This window comes from Melitaea cinxia, chromosome 18 (assembly GCF_905220565.1).
Source record: "Melitaea cinxia chromosome 18, ilMelCinx1.1, whole genome shotgun sequence".
NCBI lineage: Eukaryota > Metazoa > Arthropoda > Insecta > Lepidoptera > Nymphalidae > Melitaea > Melitaea cinxia.
Window position 1 is genome coordinate 15545955 of NC_059411.1, and position 24494 is coordinate 15570448.

At 39.6% G+C, this 24494-nt stretch overlaps 2 protein-coding genes across 2 annotated transcripts; both read right to left on the reverse strand.

Annotated features, from left to right (window-relative positions):
* Positions 1–890: 890 nt before the first annotated feature.
* On the reverse strand, positions 891–1526 carry LOC123662154. The gene has a single exon (XM_045597038.1). The coding sequence runs from the start codon at positions 1524–1526 to the stop codon at positions 891–893; it is 636 nt and encodes a 211-aa protein (XP_045452994.1).
* Positions 1527–7817: 6291 nt separating this feature from the next.
* On the reverse strand, positions 7818–23975 carry LOC123662352 (structural maintenance of chromosomes protein 2). Its single transcript, XM_045597203.1, has 22 exons — positions 23808–23975; positions 23444–23593; positions 22555–22716; positions 21723–21833; positions 21515–21636; positions 20754–20910; positions 19804–19995; positions 18763–18898; positions 17739–17914; positions 17141–17324; positions 16759–16832; positions 15945–16091; positions 15117–15338; positions 13750–13892; positions 13203–13302; positions 12895–13007; positions 12456–12684; positions 11415–11609; positions 10689–10889; positions 9432–9647; positions 8709–8918; positions 7818–7973 (listed from the first exon to the last, which is right to left on the reverse strand). The coding sequence occupies exons 1-22, from the start codon at positions 23973–23975 to the stop codon at positions 7860–7862; spliced, it is 3522 nt and encodes a 1173-aa protein (XP_045453159.1). The 3' UTR covers positions 7818–7859.
* Positions 23976–24494: the final 519 nt, after the last annotated feature.

A 24494-nucleotide genomic window follows, 5' to 3' on the forward strand; every position in this document is an offset into this window, starting at 1 on the left:
TTCTAGCTTTCCAAGCAGCTCGAGACAAAATGCTTAAACATTACAAGAAGAGCAACTGGATTTATTGTACTTCTTTAATTTTAGACCCAATGCATAAGGCTCAGACTTTTGACCTGACAATGTGGGGGAAGCAACTTAAAACAGAAATTCTGCGCAAGTTCAATGAACTTTATGAAGAATATAAAAGTCTACACTCACTGAACAAATCTCTGGAATTACCAGAAAAAGAAAACAAAGTATGTGATGAAGATGAAGACGTAATAGACTTTGATAAACTCTATGAATGTCCCTCGACGTCATCTGGATCTTGTCTTCAAGGCTTAGTGATAGACGAGTTGGAGGAGTACCTGAGAAAACCAAGAACTGCCAGCTCGGAAGACATTTTAGATTGGTGGAGGACGCATGAGACAGAGTATCCGATTTTATCGAAAATGGCCCGTGATTTTCTCTCAATACCTGCAACTTCAGTACCTGCTGAGAGGTTATTTTCTAAAGCATCATTAGTAATTAGAAAACATAGAAATAGGTTAAGTGATGAGTCAGCCAGATGGTTACTTTGTATTAATTCTTGGTCAAAAAAATTGATATAAATATAATGTTTTAATTTATTTTATTTTTGTATATTATGAACAGTAAAACAATTATTGTGTTGCTCTGAAAAGAGAAACAACATTTAAAGCTATTGCTTTACCAGTTCTTTATAATAACTATTATTTAAATATTTACAGTTACAATATAATTCTCACAATCGTTTTATATGAAAAAACAGCTCCATAGCAACCAATTCGCAGATCAAATATCCATCAAAGAACAATTACAAAATAAACTAATAACTTAAATGAAGTGTCACGCACTTTGTTTACATCTCCCCCCCCCCCTTTTTTTCTAAATTACAAAGTTTTAGTGTCATACTTTACTACTGGAATAAGTTTTGTAATATGGAAGAGGTTTGATTCTGCCTTTTTGTGACCCGTGTCTACTTTATAAATTGAATTGGATATTTTGTCTACAATTTCATAAGGTCCTATTCTCAATTCATCAAGTTTTTTTCGGTTTAATTGGTTTCCGTTTTCAACGTATACATAATCTCCTACTTTTAGTTCATGATGTTTTCTGTTTTTATCAAATCTTTTTTTATTATAATTGTGTGATTTTATACTATTTTCTAAGGCAATTTTTCGGTCTTGCAAAAGACAATTATGTGTTGTTTTTTTCTTCAGTTCATCTGGTAAAACGTCAAATTTTTTTCCCTCCAATAAATATTTTGGAGAGAACCTTGTTACACCATGTTCAGTTTCGTTATATTTTTCTGTGCATTCGTGAGCAATAGTTGTCCAAGCAATTTTGCCCTTCCTTTCATTAATCTTGCAACGAATTTTATTAACCAACGTTTGGTTTAACCTTTCATTTAATCCGTTTGAAAATGGTGCATTTACTGCAGTGAAAACTATAGGTATATTTTCTTTTTCTAAAAACTTTTTAAAATCTTTTGAATTTATGCCCGGATATTGATCTGCTAAAATCATGTCAATTTTATAATCTTTTGTTACTTTTTGGGCCAGTTTTATAAAATCATTCGCACTTTGGGTTTTGGATGTCAAAATATAGGCGTAACGAATGAAGTGATCTACTAGAAGATGTAAATATTTTTTGGTTGAACGAGTACCACCAAATCCCCCTATGGTATCTATAGACACTATTTCAAACGGATAAGTAGCGGGACCTAAGTGAGACATTAATCCAAACTTGTATTTTCCTCTAGATTTATTTTTTATACAGACATCACAATTTTCGCAAACTTTTTTTATATTGTCCAATAAATTTTTGGCGTGATAAAATGGTTTAATCTTGTTTTCCATTTGTTGTCTGCCTATGTGACAGTAGTAGTGATGTACATGTTTTATAATATTTTTACTAAATTCCTCAGTTAATACAATCTTTTCATTTTTTCCTATCTTTTTATAATATATATTATTTTTTAAAATAAGTTTATTTATATTTTGTTTTATTTTTTCATTTTCATCTTGATCATTTCGTATGTCTTCTAATTTTACAAAATTTACTATTTTTAAACTACTATCTTTATTTTCATACGATTCTAACACTGGGTTTCTGCTTAGAGTATCTGCCTCTATATTATATTTGCCTGGAGAATATATTATTTTAAAATCGAACTGCGACAAATAATATGTTAAATCTCCTAGTTCTTCGTCCGTTCTGGCTTTAATATTCATTTTTTCTAAAGGTTTGTGATCTGAATAAACCGTGAATGTTTTTCCCATAAGCCAGTGCTGCCAGTATTTTACTGCCTCTTTTATTGCTAAGCACTCAAGATATATTGCTTTTTTCTTTTTTTGGGAGTCATTTAATTTTTTTGAAAAGAATGCACAAGGTTTTTCATCACCGTTGGGTTGAATTTGTTTTAAAATCGCACCTACACCTTGTATGCTAGCATCTGTATATATATGTATTGGCAAATCTGGATCAAAGATGGCTAGAATAGGTTTTGAGCAAAGTAATCTTTTTATAGTATCAAAAGATTCTTGGCATTTATCTGACCAAACAAATTTTTCTCCTTTTCTTAGTAAATTATGTAAAGGGTCCAGTATAATTGAAACATTTGGCACATATTTTCCATAGAAATTAATTTTTCCTAAAAATTGTCGTACGTTTTTTTGTGTTTTTGGAGTTGGAAATTCTTTTATAGCAATCAAATTATCTTTTAATGGAGTGACAGTATTGTTTTTTATTATATGTCCTAGATATTTTACAGAGTCCTGTGCAAAATTACATTTCGTGAATTTTAATTTAAAACCTTCTTTTAAAATTGCTTCCAATAACAAAGATATGTGCTCAATGTGTTTTTCGAACGTTTCAGAAAATACTAAAATATCATCAATGTAATTAACAGTAAAATTTGACAGATTATATTTTCTTATAATGCTACTTAATATTCTTTGAAAAATAGCGGGAGCAGTCTTTAAACCAAAAGGTAAGCAAGTCCATTGGAAGTGTGCCTCTTGAGTAACAAATGCAGTTTTATGTCTATCTTCAATTTTAAGAGGTATTGACCAGAACGCTGAGTTTATATCGAATGTTGAAAAAAATTTACATTTCCTTGTTTTAACCATTAGATCCTCGATTAGCGGAAATGGTTGCGATTGGGGAACTATAATTTTATTTAATTCGCGAAAATCTATACAAAGCCTCGATCTCCTTCCTTCTTCTTTTTTAAATGCTAGTGTTACCGGAGCGGCAAAAGGGCTATATGACTCCTCAATTAAATTATGTTTTAGCAGTTTTGATATTTGATGTTCAATTTGTTTCATAGCAACCAATTCGCAGATCAAATATCCATCAAAGAACAATTACAAAATAAACTAATAACTTAAATGAAGTGTCACGCACTTTGTTTACATAAAGTATAATAACCTAATGATAAAGCTGTTGATTTGTGTTGTATTTTATTTTTTATTCAAATAAATGATAAATCGTAAAACTCTTTTATTAAATTTCTTATAAGTTGAGGGTTCAATCTTTTTCTAGACAGATAAGTATTGTTCTTTAAAATACAGTCAAGTTATTGTAATTAATTTGTTTTTTTACATGTTTTAGCAAATGTAAGCTTATAAATCATAAAAGTTTATTAAGAAACAGTTACTTCCATGGAAAACGACATATAGGTCAGTTGATTTTTCGAATTTATTATCAAATCTTCAGTTATTTATTAATCTGCTTGATCTTTACTATGGCTATGTTAATTCAAGCTCACAATGTTCCAATTCTAATACGTTTTTCTAAGATTTAAAGTAAACTTTAATAAATAGTAATAGACTAATAGGTAATTGCAAGACTTGCAAGACTCTTGCTGCAAGACCAAGACCAAGACCAAGACTGGGAGCGCAAGACCAAGACCAAGACCAAGACCAGGTGTATTGGCGCAAGACCAAGACCAAGACTGGCTAAGTCTCGTCTTGTTCTTGCATTTGGGCAACACTACCCATCATCAGATCCTAGTTTCCTTATCATGGTACCAAATTAGGGATATCTCCTTTCCAACAAAAAAAAAAATATCAAAATCGGTTTATAAACGACGGAGTTATCGCCGAACATACATAAAATATATGGGATGGAATTGAGTAACCTCCTCCTTTTTTTAAGTCGGTTAAAAATAACATACACGCTACTTCGCCATGACAATCTTTCGGGGCCGGAAACTGAGCGAGTAAAACAGCAAACAATTGCCTTATTTAAACATTTATTTCAGGTAATTTTGTCAAATACCGATATCACCCCGCTTTTTATATTAATCTATTTATGTACCATAAATTATTATAATAAACTAGCTGCCCGGACAGACTTCGTTCTGTCAAAGGTTTTTTTTTTCTATTAAAATCCTTTATTTCCATCTTCATAATCCTTAAGGAAAAAAAATAAATTAACCGAATTGTTCGAGCCATTCTCGAGTTTTGCGCTTAGCAACATTCATTTTTATTTATATAGATATAATACATTTCAATTGTGAGCAATTAATACTCAATTAATTTAAGCAGTCTTTTCACATCCGGTTCTTTCCGAATACGGTGAAGCCTGGGATCTTCGTAAGTTTGAGGCACTTCACCAGTAGAGCTGCTCCAGATTTGTGCAGGATTTCCTACTGTGCCCGACCTCAGTTATTATATTTACACGCAAGGAACTTTTATTAGCTGTGTGGCTACGGCATTAAAGAATATAGCCACCCCCTCCCTTCCCGTGGATGTCGTAAGAGGCGACTAAGGGATAACATAGTTCCACTAACACCTTCGAACTTAAAAAGCCGACCGATGGCGGGATAACCATCCAGCTGCTGGCTTTGAAATACACGGGCTGAGGACAGGCAGCAGCGTCTTCGGTGAGACAAAGCCAGCCCTGCGGTCACCAACCCGCGTGGTGACTATGGGCAACACACATGAGTTCACGCCATTTTTGGCACGAACTTGTGGAGGCCTATGTCCAGTAGTGGACTGCGATAGACTGAAGTGATGAAGTGATGAACTTTTATCATGTTTCTGACTTCAATACGCCTTGGAAAGTTTATCGTGTCTATATAGAAGTCTATTTCCGATCGATATATACAATTTAAAGACATACCTATGTTTTAAAAAGATAACACTAAATGGCTTTTAGAAAATTGTTTTATAATGTAAATGAATACATGAAGTAACAAAAAATTATATATCTAAGATTTTTTATTTTTGTGTTACCCACATTAGGAATTCTAAACATTTTTGAATATCATATCAAAAATTGACCGCTCCAGCGGGGTTCGAACCCGCGTCTCCGACTGACCGTGTCGGCGCTCTAGCCAATTAAGCTATGGAACGATGTACCCGCTAGAGCGAAATTTTCGATATGATAATTTTTAATTTCGGTTTAAGCGAACCGTGGCGCCGTCTATAGTGAGCTCTTTACAGAAACGGGTTTGCTTACAGCGTGTGCGCGTTCATACGTTCTACACACACATGTGTAGAACATTAAAGAAGGACAGATCTGATTGAAATATTTTGATACTCATAATTCTTCAATGGCATAAATAAAACCTCCTTTACTATGTCTAATCAATTGGATTATGCCTGTAATATTAGATGTAAGAAAATAGATAAATAAATAAAAACAATTCGTGAAAATATTTTATTTATAAAGTAATTCGTATTTACAAAATGTCCTTACAATTCTTAAAAAAATACTCTTATCAAGTAACCTTTTGTGAAGCATTATATAGAAAAAAGAACCTTATTTATTATTTACATCTAATTGAGGCATCGGAATAAAATCGTATGATAATCAAAATAAATTCTACATTGTAAATTTTGTACTTAAAGTTCAGTAATTCTGTTTTTAACAAAATATTTTTAATATGCAAATAGTTCTGCCCCGCAGAGTAGTATGTAAAATTGCGATGTTAATCTTGTAGTTATCACACATTAAAATGTAATTTCTTGAAAGAAATTTCTTAACATTTTGTGCTTTTGCCATCAATTATATGCTGCACAACAAAATCGATTTTTTTTTTGTTGCATGAGATTTTTTAACTGTTGTTTACTAATTTAGGCATGCTTGTTTTAAATCTACCTTTAGATTTCTAGCAGCTCTAGTTTAAGAGATACAGGTACCCCCGTAAAATGTACTCTACATTTGACTGTTGACATCGGTATTGTCAATGTCTTACTAGTTTCAGATTCTTTTTTGCAATGGCTTTGTCTAGAAGGAACTATGTTAATAATCCAAACAGATTTTGTCACATTTGTGGCAAATATACGTCCAATAAATTCTGCTAAGTGTGTCGGACTTTTTAAAAAATGCCTACATGGACCATCAACGGCCATTAGAAAAAAAAAACAACAAGCCCTGGAAACCGAATATAATGTGTAAAACGTGTGCGGAGTCTTTGCGATTATGGAAAAATAATAAGAGGGATCCCTTCAACCTCATTAGTCCTATGATTTGGCGTGAACCGTCGAACCACCACGACGATTGTTATTTCTGCGTTGTAAACATAACAGGAATTAATCGCCAAAATCATTCCAAGTGGGTTTATCCTACTGTGCCGTTAGTTACTGTCCTGCATTCAACTGATACATTAGAACCCCAACCAAGTACATATCAGTACAATTCTGTATATATCCAGATCATTTCCAAAATTGAGTGTTGAGAAGCTAAAAGCTCGAATTTTCGAAGGAACGCAAATTATAAATTTAATAAACCAAGTATATTTTACTGAAAGTATGACAACCGCTGAAAAAAATCCCTGGAATGATTTTGTTTGGCTCGTATTGAACTTTTTGAGAAATAAGAAGTCCATCGACTTTCCTGACCACGTCAAGTCATTACTATTATATTTTCAGCAACTTGGATGCAACATGAGCATTAAGATGCATCCCATTTATAGCCACCTAGATCAATTTCCTGAAAATCTTGGAGATTTAAGCGAGGAGCAGAGAGAACGCTTTCATCAGGATATTCGCTTCATGGAGGAGCGCTACCAGGGCTATTGGAGTAAAAATATGATGGCTGACTACTGTTGAATTATCCAGAATTGTAGTAAAACTCCAACTTATTCAAAAAAGTCACTAAAAGAAAGTTTTATTCTAATTACCGACTTAGAGTAATAGAGATTATGACGTGATACCATGTTTTTTTGATAAAAATAGCTATTCTCCATATCTCAAAAAGTAAAGCTGCTAGCAAAAATCTGAGTATAGATTTAGATTTAGGGTAGAAAATGCAGCTAGATCCATAAAAATCATTCCATGCAACAAAAATACTGTTGTGCATATAATTAAATCATTATTGGGTTTAAGCTATTTTTACAAAAATACTCTAAAATAGTACACTACAAATAAAAAAACGTACTGAAACTGAAGTAAAACTTAAGAAACGTAATTCTCTCTCTCTTTCTATCTTCACTAACTTATATCTCCCGCTCAACTTCCGTTCACCTCATCCGATCACACTTTTTGTAACTCTCGTTCTCGTCACGCATTCACCAGCTTACTCTCCAAGTCAAGCTTGCGCAAAGGAGTTTTACTTCAATATTATTTTTCAATAACTTTATTTGACACCTACTAATTAATAACTTTGACATCCTGATCGACAACAGAAACGAAAGAAACTTATGAATTTAATTAAAAGCTTCCATTGTGTGGGAAAACAAAAATATCTCAGAGTCGATCGCGATATGTTTTAGACAAGACGGAGTTAGTCTCCTGCATATCAATGGAACTATAAAAACTTATAAAATATTATAGTACATATAAGCTAATTTACAAAATAATGTAAAAATCAATAGTTTACTTAACAGCTATTTCAATTTAATTCAACTATCTTCTCGGGTTGACGGTTCTTTGAACGGATGACATCCCATCGACGAATCGTGTCCGGAACAGAACGTTCGCGTTATTGAACATTCCGTCTTTCAGCGAGACGATAATGAACTGTAAACAAATTTTATTACAGAAATTAAAGAGTTGAAGATATTCTGAACAGAATTATTTGTACATCGAAACAAAATCTGCACTGATTTGTCTTAAACTATTCTTCGTTAGAAACTTCAGTTGCGTTTTTCTTTTGTCTCCATTACATTTAATTTTCTTTTAAAAGCTTTTATTAAACTTGCAAAGGACGTGTGTGTGTGTAATCTTGCAACTCAATTTTGGTGCTGAAATTTTCTACCCTGTTTTGTTTGAATTATAATGCATGATTAGCTGTGTGACATCATGATAAATCTAACATGGCGGAATGCCCAAGATGGCGCACTAGTTATTTTTTATACACTGCGATAATATGTGTATTCAATTACAAACCGTGCCCAGAATTATTCGAAAAATAAAGTGATGTCACTCTAAATTCAATATGGCGGACTTTTTACGGATGTAGTTAGTGAAAATAATCTATTAATCGGTAATATATATATATATATATATATATATATATATATATATATATATATATATATATATATATATTTACATATAAAGACGTTGGCGTTCATACGAAACCGGCGATATTTGCTTTATGGTATCGAATTTTACAATATAAAAAGCAAACAAAAACAAATCCAATGCACATATGGGCCCAGCACTTGTTACCCCGCGGCCCGCTTGCACGGAGCATTCCGCGTGTTTCCAGAGCCCGGCCACCGGCCAGAAGCAGCCGCGAGCGACAAACACCTGCGAGTGGCGGAAGTGGTCGCGCAGCATGTGGCCGATGTTCTGCGTGTGCGACAGGTCCAGCGCGGCGTCCACCTCGTCCAGCACGTACAGCGGCGCGGGCTTGAACAGCAGCATGGCCAGCACCAGCGACAGCGCCACCAGCGAGCGCTGCCCGCCCGACAGCTCGCCCAGCGACTCCTTCCACGCGTTGTTGAAGCCCACCTTCACCTGCCGGCCGCCGCTGACACTGAGTCGCGCTAGACGACGCTTTACAGCGCTTTTAGCTGTAGCGAAATATATGTGTGATCCGGCTCGAAGGACCAAAACATATACTCACTACTAATTTGAGACGTGAAAAAGGTATCAAATTCCTTACAGTACCTTTATTTATTCTTCGTTGGACTCAAAAATATATAATTAAATTTAGTTTTACGGATTGTGTAGTAAGATGAGCGTACTTACCGCTGCTTTCATTTATTTATAAATTACCTCCAGGGACAAGTCAAAGATTTATAAAAATAAAGTTTTAAACAAATACACAAATAAAATTATATTAGTATTCCACGACGCATTGGCGCAACGGTCACAGCACTGGTTTGTAGCTATTGCACTGGCGGTTGCGGGTTCGATCCCCGCACATGGTAAGCATTTGTATTAGCCATACAGATGTTAGAATACAGGTCTAGGCGTTTGTGTTTGTGTTAAGTGTATGAGGCGTTCATTTATTTTTATTTTATATACCTCCAAACCATCCAGCACAGTAAGTCCGGGCGGCGGAGTCAGTCGCGCCTGGGCCCCTGGTAGCAAAGTACTGAAGATAGACCCGAAGTCCCTGTTGACTTGCTCGCACGCCGCGGCCAGTGTGCGACGCTTCTTCTCGTCTAGTTCAGCCATCACTTGCACCAGTTTAGCTCGGTCCGCTTCGACTATCTTCTTTTTGCGCATCACGTCTTGATACTAGAAAAAAATAATTTATATTTGATCACGCTTGGTATTTAGCAACCCATTTTTAAAAAGTATTTCTACTATTTAAGATCTTATTTAACAGACCGGATGTAGCGTTCTCAACATTTGACTGTACGTTTTTTTTATGAGGTTCACAAATTGAATGATACAATATTAAAAAAGTTTATGTGTGTAACAATTTGAAAGGCGTACAATGTTCATTCTTATTAGAGTGAACACAGCATGCAAATTACAAGCTATTTAACCATCCATGAATAATATTCTTGGCCGTGGTCAAGAACCCATTAAAAATATCAAAATTTTGACAAAAAGCATTGTAGGATGACAGAATTTTATATAGAAAAAAAATATGGTTAGAAAATGTTCGATCTATTACCGAACACAGGTGTTTCGACACACCTAAACAATATCGCACATTATGGTATGGCATTGAGCTTAATAAATTATGCCAACACTTTTTAATTAGTGCAGATTTTATCGTTCTTACAATCGGATGCGGTCATCGACATTTATAATTAACATTGATGTAACATTTAATAAATGTTTTGAAGCCATATTGCTTTGTGTTTTTATGTATATTTTAACATTAAAACATACTTCATTAAGGCTCATTCAGCCAACAATCACCATTCCCATAAATAATAAATTTGTCTACAGGCCATAGAGATCATGGTTAGATCATTAAACTGACTAGCCCGTTGGCGCAGTTTGCAGTTTGTAGTGGCCCTGCTATCTGTTCAACGGGTTGCGGGTACGATTCCCGCCTGAGTATTATTTTTATCAATGTTTATGAAAAAAAAAAAAAGTTATAACAGTCGACTGTTACCTGTAACAGAAGCATTAAGTTGCTTACCATAGGAGCAGACGACCGTGTGTGTATGTTATATGATATTTATTTATTTATTATTTATTATCAAACCTAACTACCTAACACCTGTCTAACCTAACAGCAGCACACACGTGACCCACGTGCCTGCACGTGTCTGCACGTGCCTGCACGTGTCCGCACGCGTCACCCCCCCCCCCCCCTACCTGCTCCTCCTCCTTCCCCAGCAGCGTGTGAGCCCTAGCGTTGAGCCCGCGCGACAGCTTGTCTCGTCTCTCCTTCAGTTGCGCCAGCCTAGTGCCCGCAACACCGGCACTGCGTGCTTCAAAATCATACGCGCCACCCGCCAGGCCAAAGTACTGGCGCTCGGAGGGTATCCAAGGGTTCTCCGTTTCGAGGCTTTTGATCTAGATACAATTTACATTTCATGAGAACTTAACAGACTTCAAAACAAGAAGTAGCTTCTCAATTTGACTGTTTGTGTGTATTATCTCATAAATTTTTATTGGGTGTACCGATTTCGATGATTATCTTTTATTCATAAGTTAGTGCTTGTCGCTTTGTGGCATTTAAATTTGATCGAGACTGAACGAGTACGTTAATTGAAATCGGTTTTTTTCGTTTGCGATCATACAGTTATTGAAGTAAAACTTCTTTAGGTATGCTTGACTTGGGAAGTAAGCTGGTGAATGCGTGACGAGAGCGTTACGATCGGGCGAGGCGAACGGAAGTTGCAAGGGAGATATAAGTTAGTGAAGATAGAAATTTTTACTTCAGTCGTGTGATCTAAGGCATACTAGTTTTTTTTTATACTCACACTATTGAGTTGAAGTTTCAGAGAGTCTGTATCCTGTATTCGATATACGACAGTTCGTGAACAAAACGAAACGTTTTGTTAAGATATAGGGATTCGGTTTAACTTAATAACTTACCTTCTTTTCACACTCAGTCGCCTCGTTCTGCAACTCCTTAATCTTGTAATCCAATTCCTTAATTTTAAGCTCTATATCACTGTTGTTCTTTGCGAGCTGCTCTTTCTTCTGCAGTAACTTGGCTATATTTCCGTTACGACTCGCTATTTCCGCTTTCTGTTTCTTTATTTTCGATTGCAGTTCTTTTACGACAGCCTGTAACATTATTATGTGTAAGTTATTAACTTTTATAACTAAAACTTAAGTAAGTTTTACGATCACTACGGATACTTGATTTGACGAGTGACTTCCGCGTGAACGTTTACAACGTCATCGAAATATCGGGAGTTTTAAAATTGTAATCGTGTTTAGTTCCGTATAATAAAAAAATATTGTTCTATAGTTTAAGTATTTAAATTAAATTGTTAACTAAATCATTAATTTATCCTCAAAAAATAACGCGTCTTATTTGATTAATGGATACATTGTAATCAACAATATAAATTATAGACTCGAAATGAAGATGAAAGAGCTTACAATTTTCTTATCTAAATAGGATTCTGAACCACACCATCGCTACATTACTGCTCCCCCACAAGTACCCACCCCCTCCCCAACAAGTACCCCCCTCACAAGTACAGCGTCAGCTCGTCGACCTCCAGCCTCAGCACCTCGAACTGCTGCTACATTACTGCTCCCCCCACAAGTACCCACCCCCTCCCCCACAAGTACGACGCCAGCTCGTCGACCCCCAGCTCCTGCTACACGCCCGCCCCCCCCACCTCTGCGCCGGCGAGCAGCTCCCGCGCGGCCGCCAGCGCGCCCCGCAGCCGCGCGCCCGCCGCCGCGCCGTCCGCGCGCTGCAGCTCGGCGGCCGCCACTGCGCGCCAGCCCCGCTACACGCCCCCCCCCCCCCACCTCTGCGCCGGCGAGCAGCTCCCGCGCGGCCGCCAGCGCGCCCCGCAGCCGCGCGCCCGCCGCCGCGCCGTCCGCGCGCTGCAGCTCGGCGGCCGCCACTGCGCACCAGCTCCACTACACGCCCCCCCCCCTCACCCCCCCCACCTCTGCGCCGGCGAGCAGCTCCCGCGCGGCCGCCAGCGCGCCCCGCAGCCGCGCGCCCGCCGCCGCGCCGTCCGCGCGCTGCAGCTCGGCGGCCGCCACGGCGCGCGCCAGCTCGTCGACCTCCAGCCGCAGCGCCTCGAACTCCTGCTCCCTCTGCTGCCACGCGCGCCCGCTCTGCTCCGCCTCCTTCTGGGCGCTCTTCAAATCCTCCTCCGCCTTCTTGAATTCCCTGTAACGTTCACAGTTAACGTGCTGACATTTGATCAGTCGGCTGGAGATTATCAATCACACGTGTGATAAAGAAAGTCGAGTGAGCAGCCACATTTAAAACATTGACATTTTAAATACAAATAATTATATTAAATTTAATTGCAAATGTTGATTATCAATATTTTCATCAAACGCATCTCTGACAAATGCTATTTTTCAACATTTTTACCTTTCTCTGTGTCCTTTAATGTCCTTCACTTTGGCTTCTAACTCCTTCGCCTTAGCTGCGGTCTCCTCTTGCGTCTTTTTATCTTGTTCCACGAGAGCACTTAATTCAGCAACCTACGGTTATTATTTTTTTTGTTAATACACATAGAATGCTTGACTTCTATACACATTTTTAATAACTGTCGTCTAACGTATACTGCATAAGCCCTCCACGAAGTAACAGACATAGGCCACAGAAGATTATATCCTGCTCAAAATCTGGAACAGTCCGACTGGGGAACACCTTGAACTTAAAAGAAGATCACCCACCCGCCGCCGCAGCGCCTCCATCTCGCGGTGCAGCTGCGCGTGCGCGGTGGCCGCCACGCGCTCGCTCGCCACGCGCAGCGCGTGCCGCGACATCTCCAGCCTGCGGGCGTGCACTTTGTGACCACGTGCTCATTGACTCGCTTCATTTAAAGGCCTTCTACACGGTCGGGATCGACCGCCGACCATCGTGTCCTTGGTCGGGTTGATATAAAAATGGACCCGACCAATATTTGGTTGATGTCAACGGCCTTGGTCGCGAGCGCACCTCATCAAAGAAAAACTGACAAGTTGAGTCAACCACCGACCGTGTAGAATGAATACAAAAATTGGTTGACCCGACCAAGAACACGACGGTCGGCGGTCGATCCCGACCGTGTAGAAGGCCTTTTAAGTTAACATGTTGGAAGACATTTTGGGGAGAGATGCTGTGTTCGTCCAGCTTATCCAAATTCATTATCTTTGTACGAGCTTTTCAGAAATAAACTATAAAATATTAATATTTAATGTATTGTATAAAGCGTTTTAATGATAACTTCGATTTACTCACTTTTGTTGCAGCGAATTATACTTCTCGGCCGCGTGTTGTAATTTGTTATATTCGTTTGTACATTGCTCCAGTTCTTTCTCCGCTTGTATCAATTCCTCTTCAATTTCCTTCAGCTGCGCCAATTGAACTAGTATTGACCCGCCCTGTCCCAAACAAGTTTTCTGATTAATTACATTTTATCAATAGGATGATTTTGAAAATTCTTTTAAATTTGTTAGGAATGTGTATAGTTTAATAGAATACCAAGCTGAAAAAGACACATAATTCTAAGTCGCAGGATGTTCAACTATTACTACGAACGACCTTACAACGTTAACCTATACAAAAACCACACTAGTGTAGTGCGGTGGTAGGTGACCGGCGCGCTACACACTAGCGGGGACGTGACGCGACGTGACGCGGCGTACCTGCTGGCGCGCGCCTCCCGAGAGCGTGCCCGCCGGGTCGAACACGTCGCCGTCCAGCGTGACGCAGCGGCGGCGCACGCGCGGGTGGAAGGTGACCTGGCGCGCGGCGGCCAGCTCGCGGCACAGCAGCGTGCCGCCGAACACCCAGGCCACGGCCGGCCGCACGCGCTCCTCGAACTGCACCAGCGCCAGCGCCAGCTACACACTAGCGGGGACGTGACGCGACGTGACGCGGCGTACCTGCTGGCGCGCGCCTCCCGAGAGCGTGCCCGCCGGGTCGAACACGTCGCCGTCCAGCGTGACGCAGCGGCGGCGCACGCGCGGGTGGAAGGTGACCTGGCGCGCGGCGGCCAGCTCGCGGCACAGCAGCGTGCCGCCGAACACCCAGGCCACGGCCGGCCGCACGCGCTCCTCGAACTGCACCAGCGCCAGCGCCAGCTACACACTAGCGGGGACGTGACGCGACGTGACGCGGCGTACCTGCTGGCGCGCGCCTCCCGAGAGCGTGCCCGCCGGGTCGAACACGTCGCCGTCCAGCGTGACGCAGCGGCGGCGCACGCGCGGGTGGAAGGTGACCTGGCGCGCGGCGGCCAGCTCGCGGCACAGCAGCGTGCCGCCGAACACCCAGGCCACGGCCGGCCGCACGCGCTCCTCGAACTGCACCAGCGCCAGCGCCAGCTACACACTAGCGGGGACGTGACGCGACGTGACGCGGCGTACCTGCTGGCGCGCGCCTCCCGAGAGCGTGCCCGCCGGGTCGAACACGTCGCCGTCCAGCGTGACGCAGCGGCGGCGCACGCGCGGGTGGAAGGTGACCTGGCGCGCGGCGGCCAGCTCGCGGCACAGCAGCGTGCCGCCGAACACCCAGGCCACGGCCGGCCGCACGCGCTCCTCGAACTGCACCAGCGCCAGCGCCAGCTACACACTAGCGGGGACGTGACGCGACGTGACGCGGCGTACCTGCTGGCGCGCGCCTCCCGAGAGCGTGCCCGCCGGGTCGAACACGTCGCCGTCCAGCGTGACGCAGCGGCGGCGCACGCGCGGGTGGAAGGTGACCTGGCGCGCGGCGGCCAGCTCGCGGCACAGCAGCGTGCCGCCGAACACCCAGGCCACGGCCGGCCGCACGCGCTCCTCGAACTGCACCAGCGCCAGCGCCAGCTGCACGTCGCCCGCCTCGCCGCCCTGCCACGTGAGCACATTCAAAATAGGCAGTGCCATTGGGCCACCCGACTACATTGCTAAATGATGTCGTCAGAAAAAAAACCATCAGTCACTTTTTTTTTCAATCATTACAGCCTATACAGTCCACTGCTGGACATAGGCCTCCACAAGTTGACGCCAAAAATAACGTGAACTCATGTGTTTTGCCCATAGTCACCACGCTGGGCAGGCGGGTTGGTGACCGCAGTGCTGGCTTTGTCGCACCGAAAACGCTGCTGCCCGTCTTCGGCCTGTGTATTTCAAAGCCAGTAGTTGGATAGTTATCCCGCCATCTGTCGGCTTTTTAAGTTCCAAGGTGGTAGCGGAACTGTGTTATCCCTTAGTCGCCTCTTACGACACCCGCGGGAAGAGAGGGGGTGGCTATATTCTTTAGTACCGTAGCCACACAGTGCACTTTTTTTTAATGATGGAAAAAGATGATGACAGGTTACATTACAATATAAATATAACTCTGATAGCGTGAAAAATTTTAACTAATTTTTAAAAATGATCTGTTATCTCCTTTCATAAAAATATTTAGGTCAAATCTTTTGCTAGTTAATATGTGTAGTGATGAGGTCCACGTACCACTTCCCTGGCCAGCGCGACGACGTCGGCCGGCACCACGGAGGCGGCGATCTTGTTGAGCGGGATGATGGTGGTGCGCGCGCGCAGCTGGCCGCGCTGCAGCAGCAGCTTGCTGGTCTGCTCCGTGTCCACCACCACGTTGTACAGCTGTCGGACATCCCTAATTACATTTGTCTTATATTTGACTTATTTGCAATGATACCTCTCTTCCATATTTGACACCTTACAACAGGAGTTCTCAAACTTATTTTACCTACTGCCCACTTTGAAAATAAATTATTTTATTTCCCCCATTTTTTCTTTTTTTTTTTTTCATTATCGCCCACTTTGGGAAAGGCTGCCTTACAACATTATAATATTCCACATGGATGTTATAATGACTTGTCCATACAAAATAATTCTGTTACATATTTGAGCTATTACAACTAAAGGTCTCGAAGAAAAATATTATTAATGTAACTCTTAACATTCTTTTATCGCCTTTTATATTGAAACACGTCTATTTTTATTACAAAGCTGGCGAACAAGCGTACGATCCACGTGAGCACGTGAGGTAAACGGTTACCATAACTCGTGGATGCCAGCGACACCTGGAGCATGGCCAGCGTGTTGCCGTCACCCACAATAGCTCTGGGCACCTTACTCACCACAGTAACGCAAAACTACTGGAGCGTAATGTTATTTAGCTGTGTCACACTACAAGATTAGACTTCCCCAGTCACAATGTACGCCAATGTTGAGCAAGAAATTTCCTGCTTTACCATTACCTAAAAATGTCCAAATATAAATGGTATATCATAAATATATATCTCACCCGTCCGCCAGCCGCAGTCTCTAGCGCCGTGCAGTAAATGGGATCTCGAACATGTATCAGTCTGCATACCGTGCCTACAAACAATAAAAACCTCAATAGACCAATAATATATAGTAGACATCCTAGTGATCTACCTCGGCTATAAGTACTTATTACTAAAAAAAAAAAAAAAAAAGAAATATATAAACAGAATGTCCTAATAACAATAATTTCTCATAAAGAATCGCTATTCAGGCGTTTTTCCAGGCGTTTTGAACATTTTATTGCAAAAGAAAGTACAAGTATTTCTTTGGCAAGTTTATAAGTTCTCTCATCTGGATGTCAAATTTTAGATAAGATTGGAAAAGGCAGATTTTTTCCACTTTCTGCTTATTTTATTTACCGGAAACTTTGCTCTTATCGAAGTTAGGAGTAGGTGGGGTGTAGTGGAAGTCACAGCGCTGCAATGTGGCCGCCAGCTGGTCGGCGCGGTCACGCTTACTGCGGACTGTGTTCTGTAGGGTCCGAATCTTCTCTTTGAGCTCTCTACTCCGCTCTTCGCTGAAATTCATGTTGGATAATTCGGCCTGAAAAACATATTGAAGACATTTTAGATGAATAGATATAGACAGCGGAAATAGAACGGTTGCTATTCTTTCTTTTTCGTAATTTGAACTTTTCAGTATCTATTTTTTTTGGTATAAAATTGAATTTTCAAGGAGCTCAGAAACAAAACAGCATCGCCCACCAATTGGAGTTCGGTTATGTTATGAGTGTGTCACAGCCCTAATCGTAAGATCACAACCCTAGTAATTGTGAGATGGCGTCTCAGACCACTACTTAATTGTTATAATATAATTGTTCTTTAATTAGATATCATTAAATATCTTCTTTGTACTAACAACATTTATTTGTGTATCTCTGACCAAGACAATACAAATTATCTATACCAATCGTGGAATGAAAAGACCTAAAATTAACAATGTAATTCCCTAACTCACCTCCAATTTATTGACTTCAGCCTGGTGCTTGTCGATGCTCTCTCGATCCTTCTGATACTGCGAGCTACTTGATTTGAATTCCTTTTCCAGAGCTTTGAGCCTATCTTCTGCGTGTTTCTTTTCCATCATACTTTGTGAAATACGTGTTGATGCTTCTGACGCCTCTTTCTTTGCCTCTATTATTATAAATTAATCAATTAATATTTGTTTCTTTTACTTTAACACAAAGATACTTTGAATCGTTGAATTGTGTGAATCTTGATTGTATATATATAATAATAATAATAATAATAAACTCTTTATTGTATAAGAGTGAGCAAAATTACAAAATAAAAACAGAAGATAAGCACAAAAGGCGGCCTTATCGCTAATGAGCAATCATGATATTTTTATATTTTATAAAGGGTTTACATTTAATCAATCATCAAGAGATTTTTTTCACATTTATAACTTTAATAGTCTTGACTTCTTCTTTATAAAAGGACAACAACAAAGTCCAATTATTATATTAGAGTTTTAAAAGATCCTTTTCATTTCTTCCTAGGAGAGTAATATTTGTTGACAACAAAACCGTATGACCTATACCGGTTCCTATATACACATTAACTACATACATTGAAAGTTAAATAAAAGATTTTAAAAATGATTTGAAGAGGGTACCCTCAGCTGATAGTGACTGGAAGACTAAAGTGGGCCTACGTCCAGCAGTGGACTGTACTAGGCCAACGATGACAAATAATTGGTTATACTCGTGAGCAAACAACCGCTCTGGTGTAGTGGTGCTAGTAACCGCCTAAAATACCAACAGTTTGCGGGTTCGATCCGCTCAGGATTAATATTTGATTCGTACAAATATTTCTTTCCGGTTCGGATGTCCATCTTTCTCGGTCTCCACACTGTCCCCGGTGAGCACGTTGAGCCGCCGGTCCCGGTCGTCACCATCAGTGCCCGATAGCAACAGTCCCAGTGTGCTGGAGGTGGGCACTGATGTCAGTCGCAGTGAGGTGCTGGGGGTGGGACTGACCCATGAGCAGGTCCTGCAGCGAGGCGCTGGCGTCCTCGCGGCCCGAGCTCACGGCCAGGAAGTGCGCGCGCGCGTCCGCCAGCCGCGCCGCGCCCGCCGCGCGCGCCTCCCGCAGCGCTTCTCCAGCGCTTGACTCCTGGAACCACATTATGTTCGTTCAGTGACGGCTCGCTGCAGCGCTTACAGCGACCGTTCGTCGTTTAATGACGGCTCGCTGCAGCGCTTACAGCGACCATTCGTCGTTTAGTGACAGCTCGCTGCAGCGCTTACAGCGACCATTTGCTAGTGTAGCCAGCGAATAATGTTCGTCAAGGTCATATGGATATTTGTCGTGATCTGGGCGTTTCTAACTGTGTTGTGTGTTTTAGGTTCCGAGGCCTATTCGTTTATTTATGGCGTTATTTACATGATTTGCAATAATTTCACATAAAGATTCTTTGTTAGATGTCTAAAATTAAATAAATGTAATCAAGTCAGAATCGTCATCTCTATTTCTAAACTTGAAAAAAAACCACTATTACCAAACCTAATACTGAACCTACTACATAGAATTTAATCTTCAAACTTTTCTACAAAGAGTATTATCGAAAATAATACAGTAAAAAATACATGGATTTAGATATTTCACCCTTTCAGAATTAAAATAGACAACAAATTTCTTTATTCTCATTTCATCATAATAATATTTTTTATTTTTTTTATATCACTAGGTCGGCAAACGAGCGTACTGCTCACCTGATGGTAAGCGATTACCGTAGCTTATAGACACCTGCAATACCAGAAGCATCGCAAGCGCGTTGCCGACCCAATCCCCAATCCCCCCAGGAGCTCTGGTCACCTTACTCACCAACGGGAAAACAATACTGCTTAAAAACAGTATTATTTAGCTGTGGTCTTCTGTAAGGTCGAGGTACTACCCCAGTCGGGCTGCTCCAGATTTTGAGCAGGAAATTCCTGCTGTGCCATACCTCAAAGAAATTTTAATTTACTAAAAGGAATAAATAGCTATACTTAAGTATTTAAATTAAAATGTAAGCTAACCTGATCTAGTAAGGCCTTCTTATCAGTCAGAGCCGCTTTATCGTCAGCTAATGCTTTTTCAAGTAACCGAGCCTTCTTATCATGTGTCGTGAGACTATCTTTAGCCGCTTTATACGCTGATGCTGCAGTAGCCTCCTCTTTCTCGGCATTTTGTAACTCGTTTTCTAACTCGCTTAGTACACTACCGCTTTCCTGAAAATATATTTCAACTGATATAGCAGGTAGTGGGTAAATTACCTTTACCAAGTTACCTTACAAAGCATGCTAATTGTGGGACTGTAAATATATAATTGTTTCTGACTTCAATCACATCGACAAGTCATAAAACCTAGACGTACAAGAAAACATAATCAAACAACTATGCACTATCAAAGATTACTCAAAAGGTAGTCATCATATCTCGATCAAATTTAAATGGGACCAACAAGACAAACATATTTTTTTTTTGTATGACTTTCTTGTATCTTGTAAACTTGTCTATAGATTAGGAAATAAATAAATAAAAGTGTATATGTCAGCTCTGCCACGTGACTGGAGTTTACTGCTTAAAAAACGATATTAGTCTGGTAGGAAAAAATATTGGTAGTGAAATCATGAAACAACTGCAAAAGGAAAGAAGCAAAGAATTTTATATTTTGTTATCTAGTCTATTATTAAGGAATAAAACCTATTTACAGATGACATAATGTATAATATCTACAATAAATACGTTCCAGTGTTCGCAAAGGTACGATAATTATCATACATGTGCGATAATTTCATGCCTACTTACGATGTACGATAGTACTCTAGTATCGTACAATGATATAAATCAACACAAATATAACAGATATGATAATTTTGATCCACAAATATGGTAATTCTACAGCCCTGGTACGACCTATCACTTAAGACCACATGGGTAAGCCATAAACTAAAAAAATTATAGGCTATCATACTTAACTTCATACCTCATCTAACTTCTTGTTCAAATCAGATACTTGCTTCTCCAGTTCAATCATTTGTTTCTCGTTGCTCTTTATAGTGTCTTTCTTGGTTTTGATCTCATCTTGCACCTCTGTGACCTTTTTAACAGCTTCCTTTGCGCTATCTTCTGCTGATACGTATCTGTGATTGTACGAGATAAAAAAAGGTTGATTCTTATAATTTATTATTAAACTTAGATGTCTATCTATTTTTTTCTGTTTTTAGCTGTGTGGCTACGGTACTAAAGAATTTAGGCACCCACTCTCTTCCCGTGGGTGTCGTGAGAGGCGATTAAGGGATAACACAGTTCCACTACTACCTTGGAACTTAAAAAGCCGACCGATGGCGGGATAACCACCAAACCGCCTGCCCCGCGTGGTGACTATGGGCAACACACATGAGTTCACGCCATTTTTGGCGCGAACTTGTGAAGGCCTAAGTCCAGCAGTGGACTGCATTAGGCTGAAATGATGATCTATTTTGTTCACAAAAAAAAAAAATACTTTTGTTATTAGAGTTAGGTAAGATGTGATGTTACGAGATTATAGGCCTATAGCTGGATATGTACTGGTTAGGAGCACCAATAATTTTAAGATAAATATATCTTTAAAAAAAATTACACGTGAACATTAAAATTTTGTAAAATACGAAACAAACTACAAAATGTGAAGTACAGCAATACTACACAGTTCCAAGAATATTAGTAATATAAAAAAAAAATCCTTATAAAGTTATAACAACTAACTTATAAGCTACATGGAGCCTGCTGAGATTCTCGAGTTCCCTCACAACCTTCTGGTACTCCTGGAACTGGGATCTTTCATCTTGCAACTTCTGCAGTTTTGGAGCTATGTCTTCTTTGATTATCTGTAAGACGGTTTTTTACATATTTTTCAAATCATTATATTCATAATAAATACATAATTATTTAAGGAATATGTTAAAAACCTTACATCATTTAGCTCTCTGAGCTTGGCGTCTTTCTTTTCAATAGTTTTCTGAGCAGCTTGTTTCTTAGCTTCATACATTCTGGTACCAGCTGCTTCCTCTACCATCGACAAAATCTAAAACAATCATTTCGTTTCATATTAATATAATGACTTCTACACTTTTTTAAAACATATAAATAACTTATCAATTTTATTTTTCTAAAATAAGCAATCAATGTTAGTATTAAAACAAACTTAGTGATTTAATTGGAAAACATTCTCATCATTATAATCTTCTTCTTCTTCCTTAAAGACTAAGACTAATGGCTCCATCAGCTTTTCGCTGATGATTTTGCTAATGACAAGTCCTGAAAGTGGATTAAAGTCCAGAGAAATCACTATAATGCTTGATGTTAAATTTACATTATTTACGCTGCAGCCTGTAATATCCCACTACTGGGCATAGGCCTCTTTCCCCATGTAGGAGAAGGATCAGAGCTTAATCTACCACGCTGCTCCAATGTGGGTTGGCGGATATATTCCCCACTATGAGTATCAATCGCTATCAGGTGTACATGATAACAACCAGGACCGACGGCTTAACTTGCTCTCCGAGGTACGGTGGGGAGACCCACTAGGACTGCACAAACACCCAGACCACGGCAAACACCTGTATGGCCAATACAAATGTTTATCATGTTATCATCAATTTACATTATTTAGCTGTCACTAAATTACCATTCTGACACTCTTACAAGAGAGGGCTATAGCTCCAATTCTTAGTAATTTTATGTCCACTTAAAACTCGATAGTTTAAACATTACACATTATCACTAAATGAATATAATCATCAAACCTCGGGAGGTTTCATGTTCAGCACTTTGGTGATCCTGCCCTGCATGATGAGGAAGTGAGGATTGTTCACGTTGAGCTGAACAGAGCAGAACAGATCGCTGACCCTTTTGTTCTGGACATTAATTCCGTTGATCAGGTATTTGTTTTTACCACCCATTACCACCTGGAAATTTTATGTTTAGAATATAAGAAAATTTTAAAACTCCCCATTAATGTCTTATGTTGTGTTTAATACTTTTTATTACTTCCTTAAGCAAAGCCATTTACATATTATACAAATGAGTCAAACAAAGAATGTTTTTTATTTTTTTTTTTATTTTTTTTTTTTTTTTTTGCTATTCTTACATCTTTATTAATTGTTGTATAAGCTGTTTGCACCTACTAAACAAAAGTTTTTGTTTTGGAATCTGTTACATTGTGAAAATACTCTACTTAGATAGATGTTTACCAAAAAGAATATTAAGGGAAAAAAGAATGATGTTAAACTATCTCATTAACGTGTCAAAGAATACAAGTATTATGACAAATAAAAATAAATAAATGCTTCACACTTAAAGGCCCCCAATAGGATTTTCTCGCGTGTCGGGGTCCGGAAACACACAATACACAAGCACAAACTCCCAGACCACGACAAACATCTAAATGGCCAATATAAATGTCTGTCTTTAGCGGGAATCGAACCCGCGACTGATAGCGCAACAGCCACTGCTGTGACCACTGCGCTAACGCGTCGTCAAATAAAATCTTTCAGAAATGAGGTTTCATTACCTTACCCCCTAACCTCTATTTTAACTTAATAGGACCCATTGAATGTGAGGCTATTTACTATTAAATATAAAATATAATTATATAACTATAAAAAAATTTAAACTGCATTTAAGACTCCTAACCTGTCTTGTAACAGTGATTTCATCGTGATTCTCATAACCAATTGGACACTGCCTTTTATCTCGGTTATCAAATGTAATGCTGACTGTTGCTTTTGTAATCCCAGCTTGTCCATGTTTGTATATCAGCTCTTGGAGACTTCCTGCTCGAACCTTTAAAAAATAAAAATAAGTATGATGTTATTATAGATATATGATTTAGTTAGACTACAGCTAGTACACATTTATCAAATAATAAATGTAATAAGCATAAATAATAACAAAAGAGAAAGAATAATTAAGGATTAAGGAAAAAATTAACATCGCTTATCGTTACTAATATTGTGGCGGGAAGTATCAACAATGGATGATAAAAGAATATACTCACATTAGAAAGATTAGTAATTCCTAAAACAAAACATATCGAATCCAATATATTGGACTTCCCAGTTCCATTTAGTCCAGTGATAGCGTTGAATTCTGGATCAAAACCGGTGATTTCAACTCTATTACCATAGGATTTAAATCCGTCTAGTACTATAGATTTGATGTGCATCTTGTTTTTAATGAACACATCAAACCCAGAAACTTATTAACACAAAATTTATAGTAATGACTCTATTTTAGAACTCCGATATCCAAAAGCGGGAACCGTTGCAATATTTTGTTTAAAGTTTGACAGTTTGTCAATATTTGAATGTCAAACAAAGAAGCATGTTGGGCGCGTTCCACTGAAGGCCCACAACGCTATCATCCACAACAGCTGAAATTGCCGTTCCATTCCACGAATGTAAAATGTAAATGTAATATAAAAAACGCCGCAAGCGTTGTAGCGGAATTTTAAAAGTGGACCGCAATTATTTGGGCACTGTCAGGTGTCAGCATAGAGCAACACGGAGGGGTGTAGCCATGCACAGGCGTTCCCCCCTGTCAAGGTATAAGTCCAAATAGTCCTACGCGTACAACAAAAGTAGTTGCAGCCGCACTGATTACTAGACTAAATCTAGTTGCGCAATTAAATCAACCTCCCTCAAAAAATGCCGAATTATTTTGTTTTTTGCTCCAAAAAGAGATC

Excerpts from the sequence above, each read along its gene's own strand:
- LOC123662154 (XM_045597038.1), bottom strand. The coding sequence starts at position 1,526 with ATGATTTTAGCAGATCAATATCCGGGCATAAATTCAAAAGATTTTAAA.
- LOC123662352 (XM_045597203.1), bottom strand. The coding sequence starts at position 23,975 with ATGCACATCAAATCTATAGTACTAGACGGATTTAAATCCTATGGTAAT. Across the intron at positions 21,637-21,722 it reads AGCTCAGAGAGCTAAATGAT|ATAATCAAAGAAGACATAGC; the intron begins GTAAGGTTTTTA and ends ACCGTCTTACAG. Across the intron at positions 17,325-17,738 it reads CTGAAGTCAATAAATTGGAG|GCCGAATTATCCAACATGAA; the intron begins GTGAGTTAGGGA and ends TATGTTTTTCAG.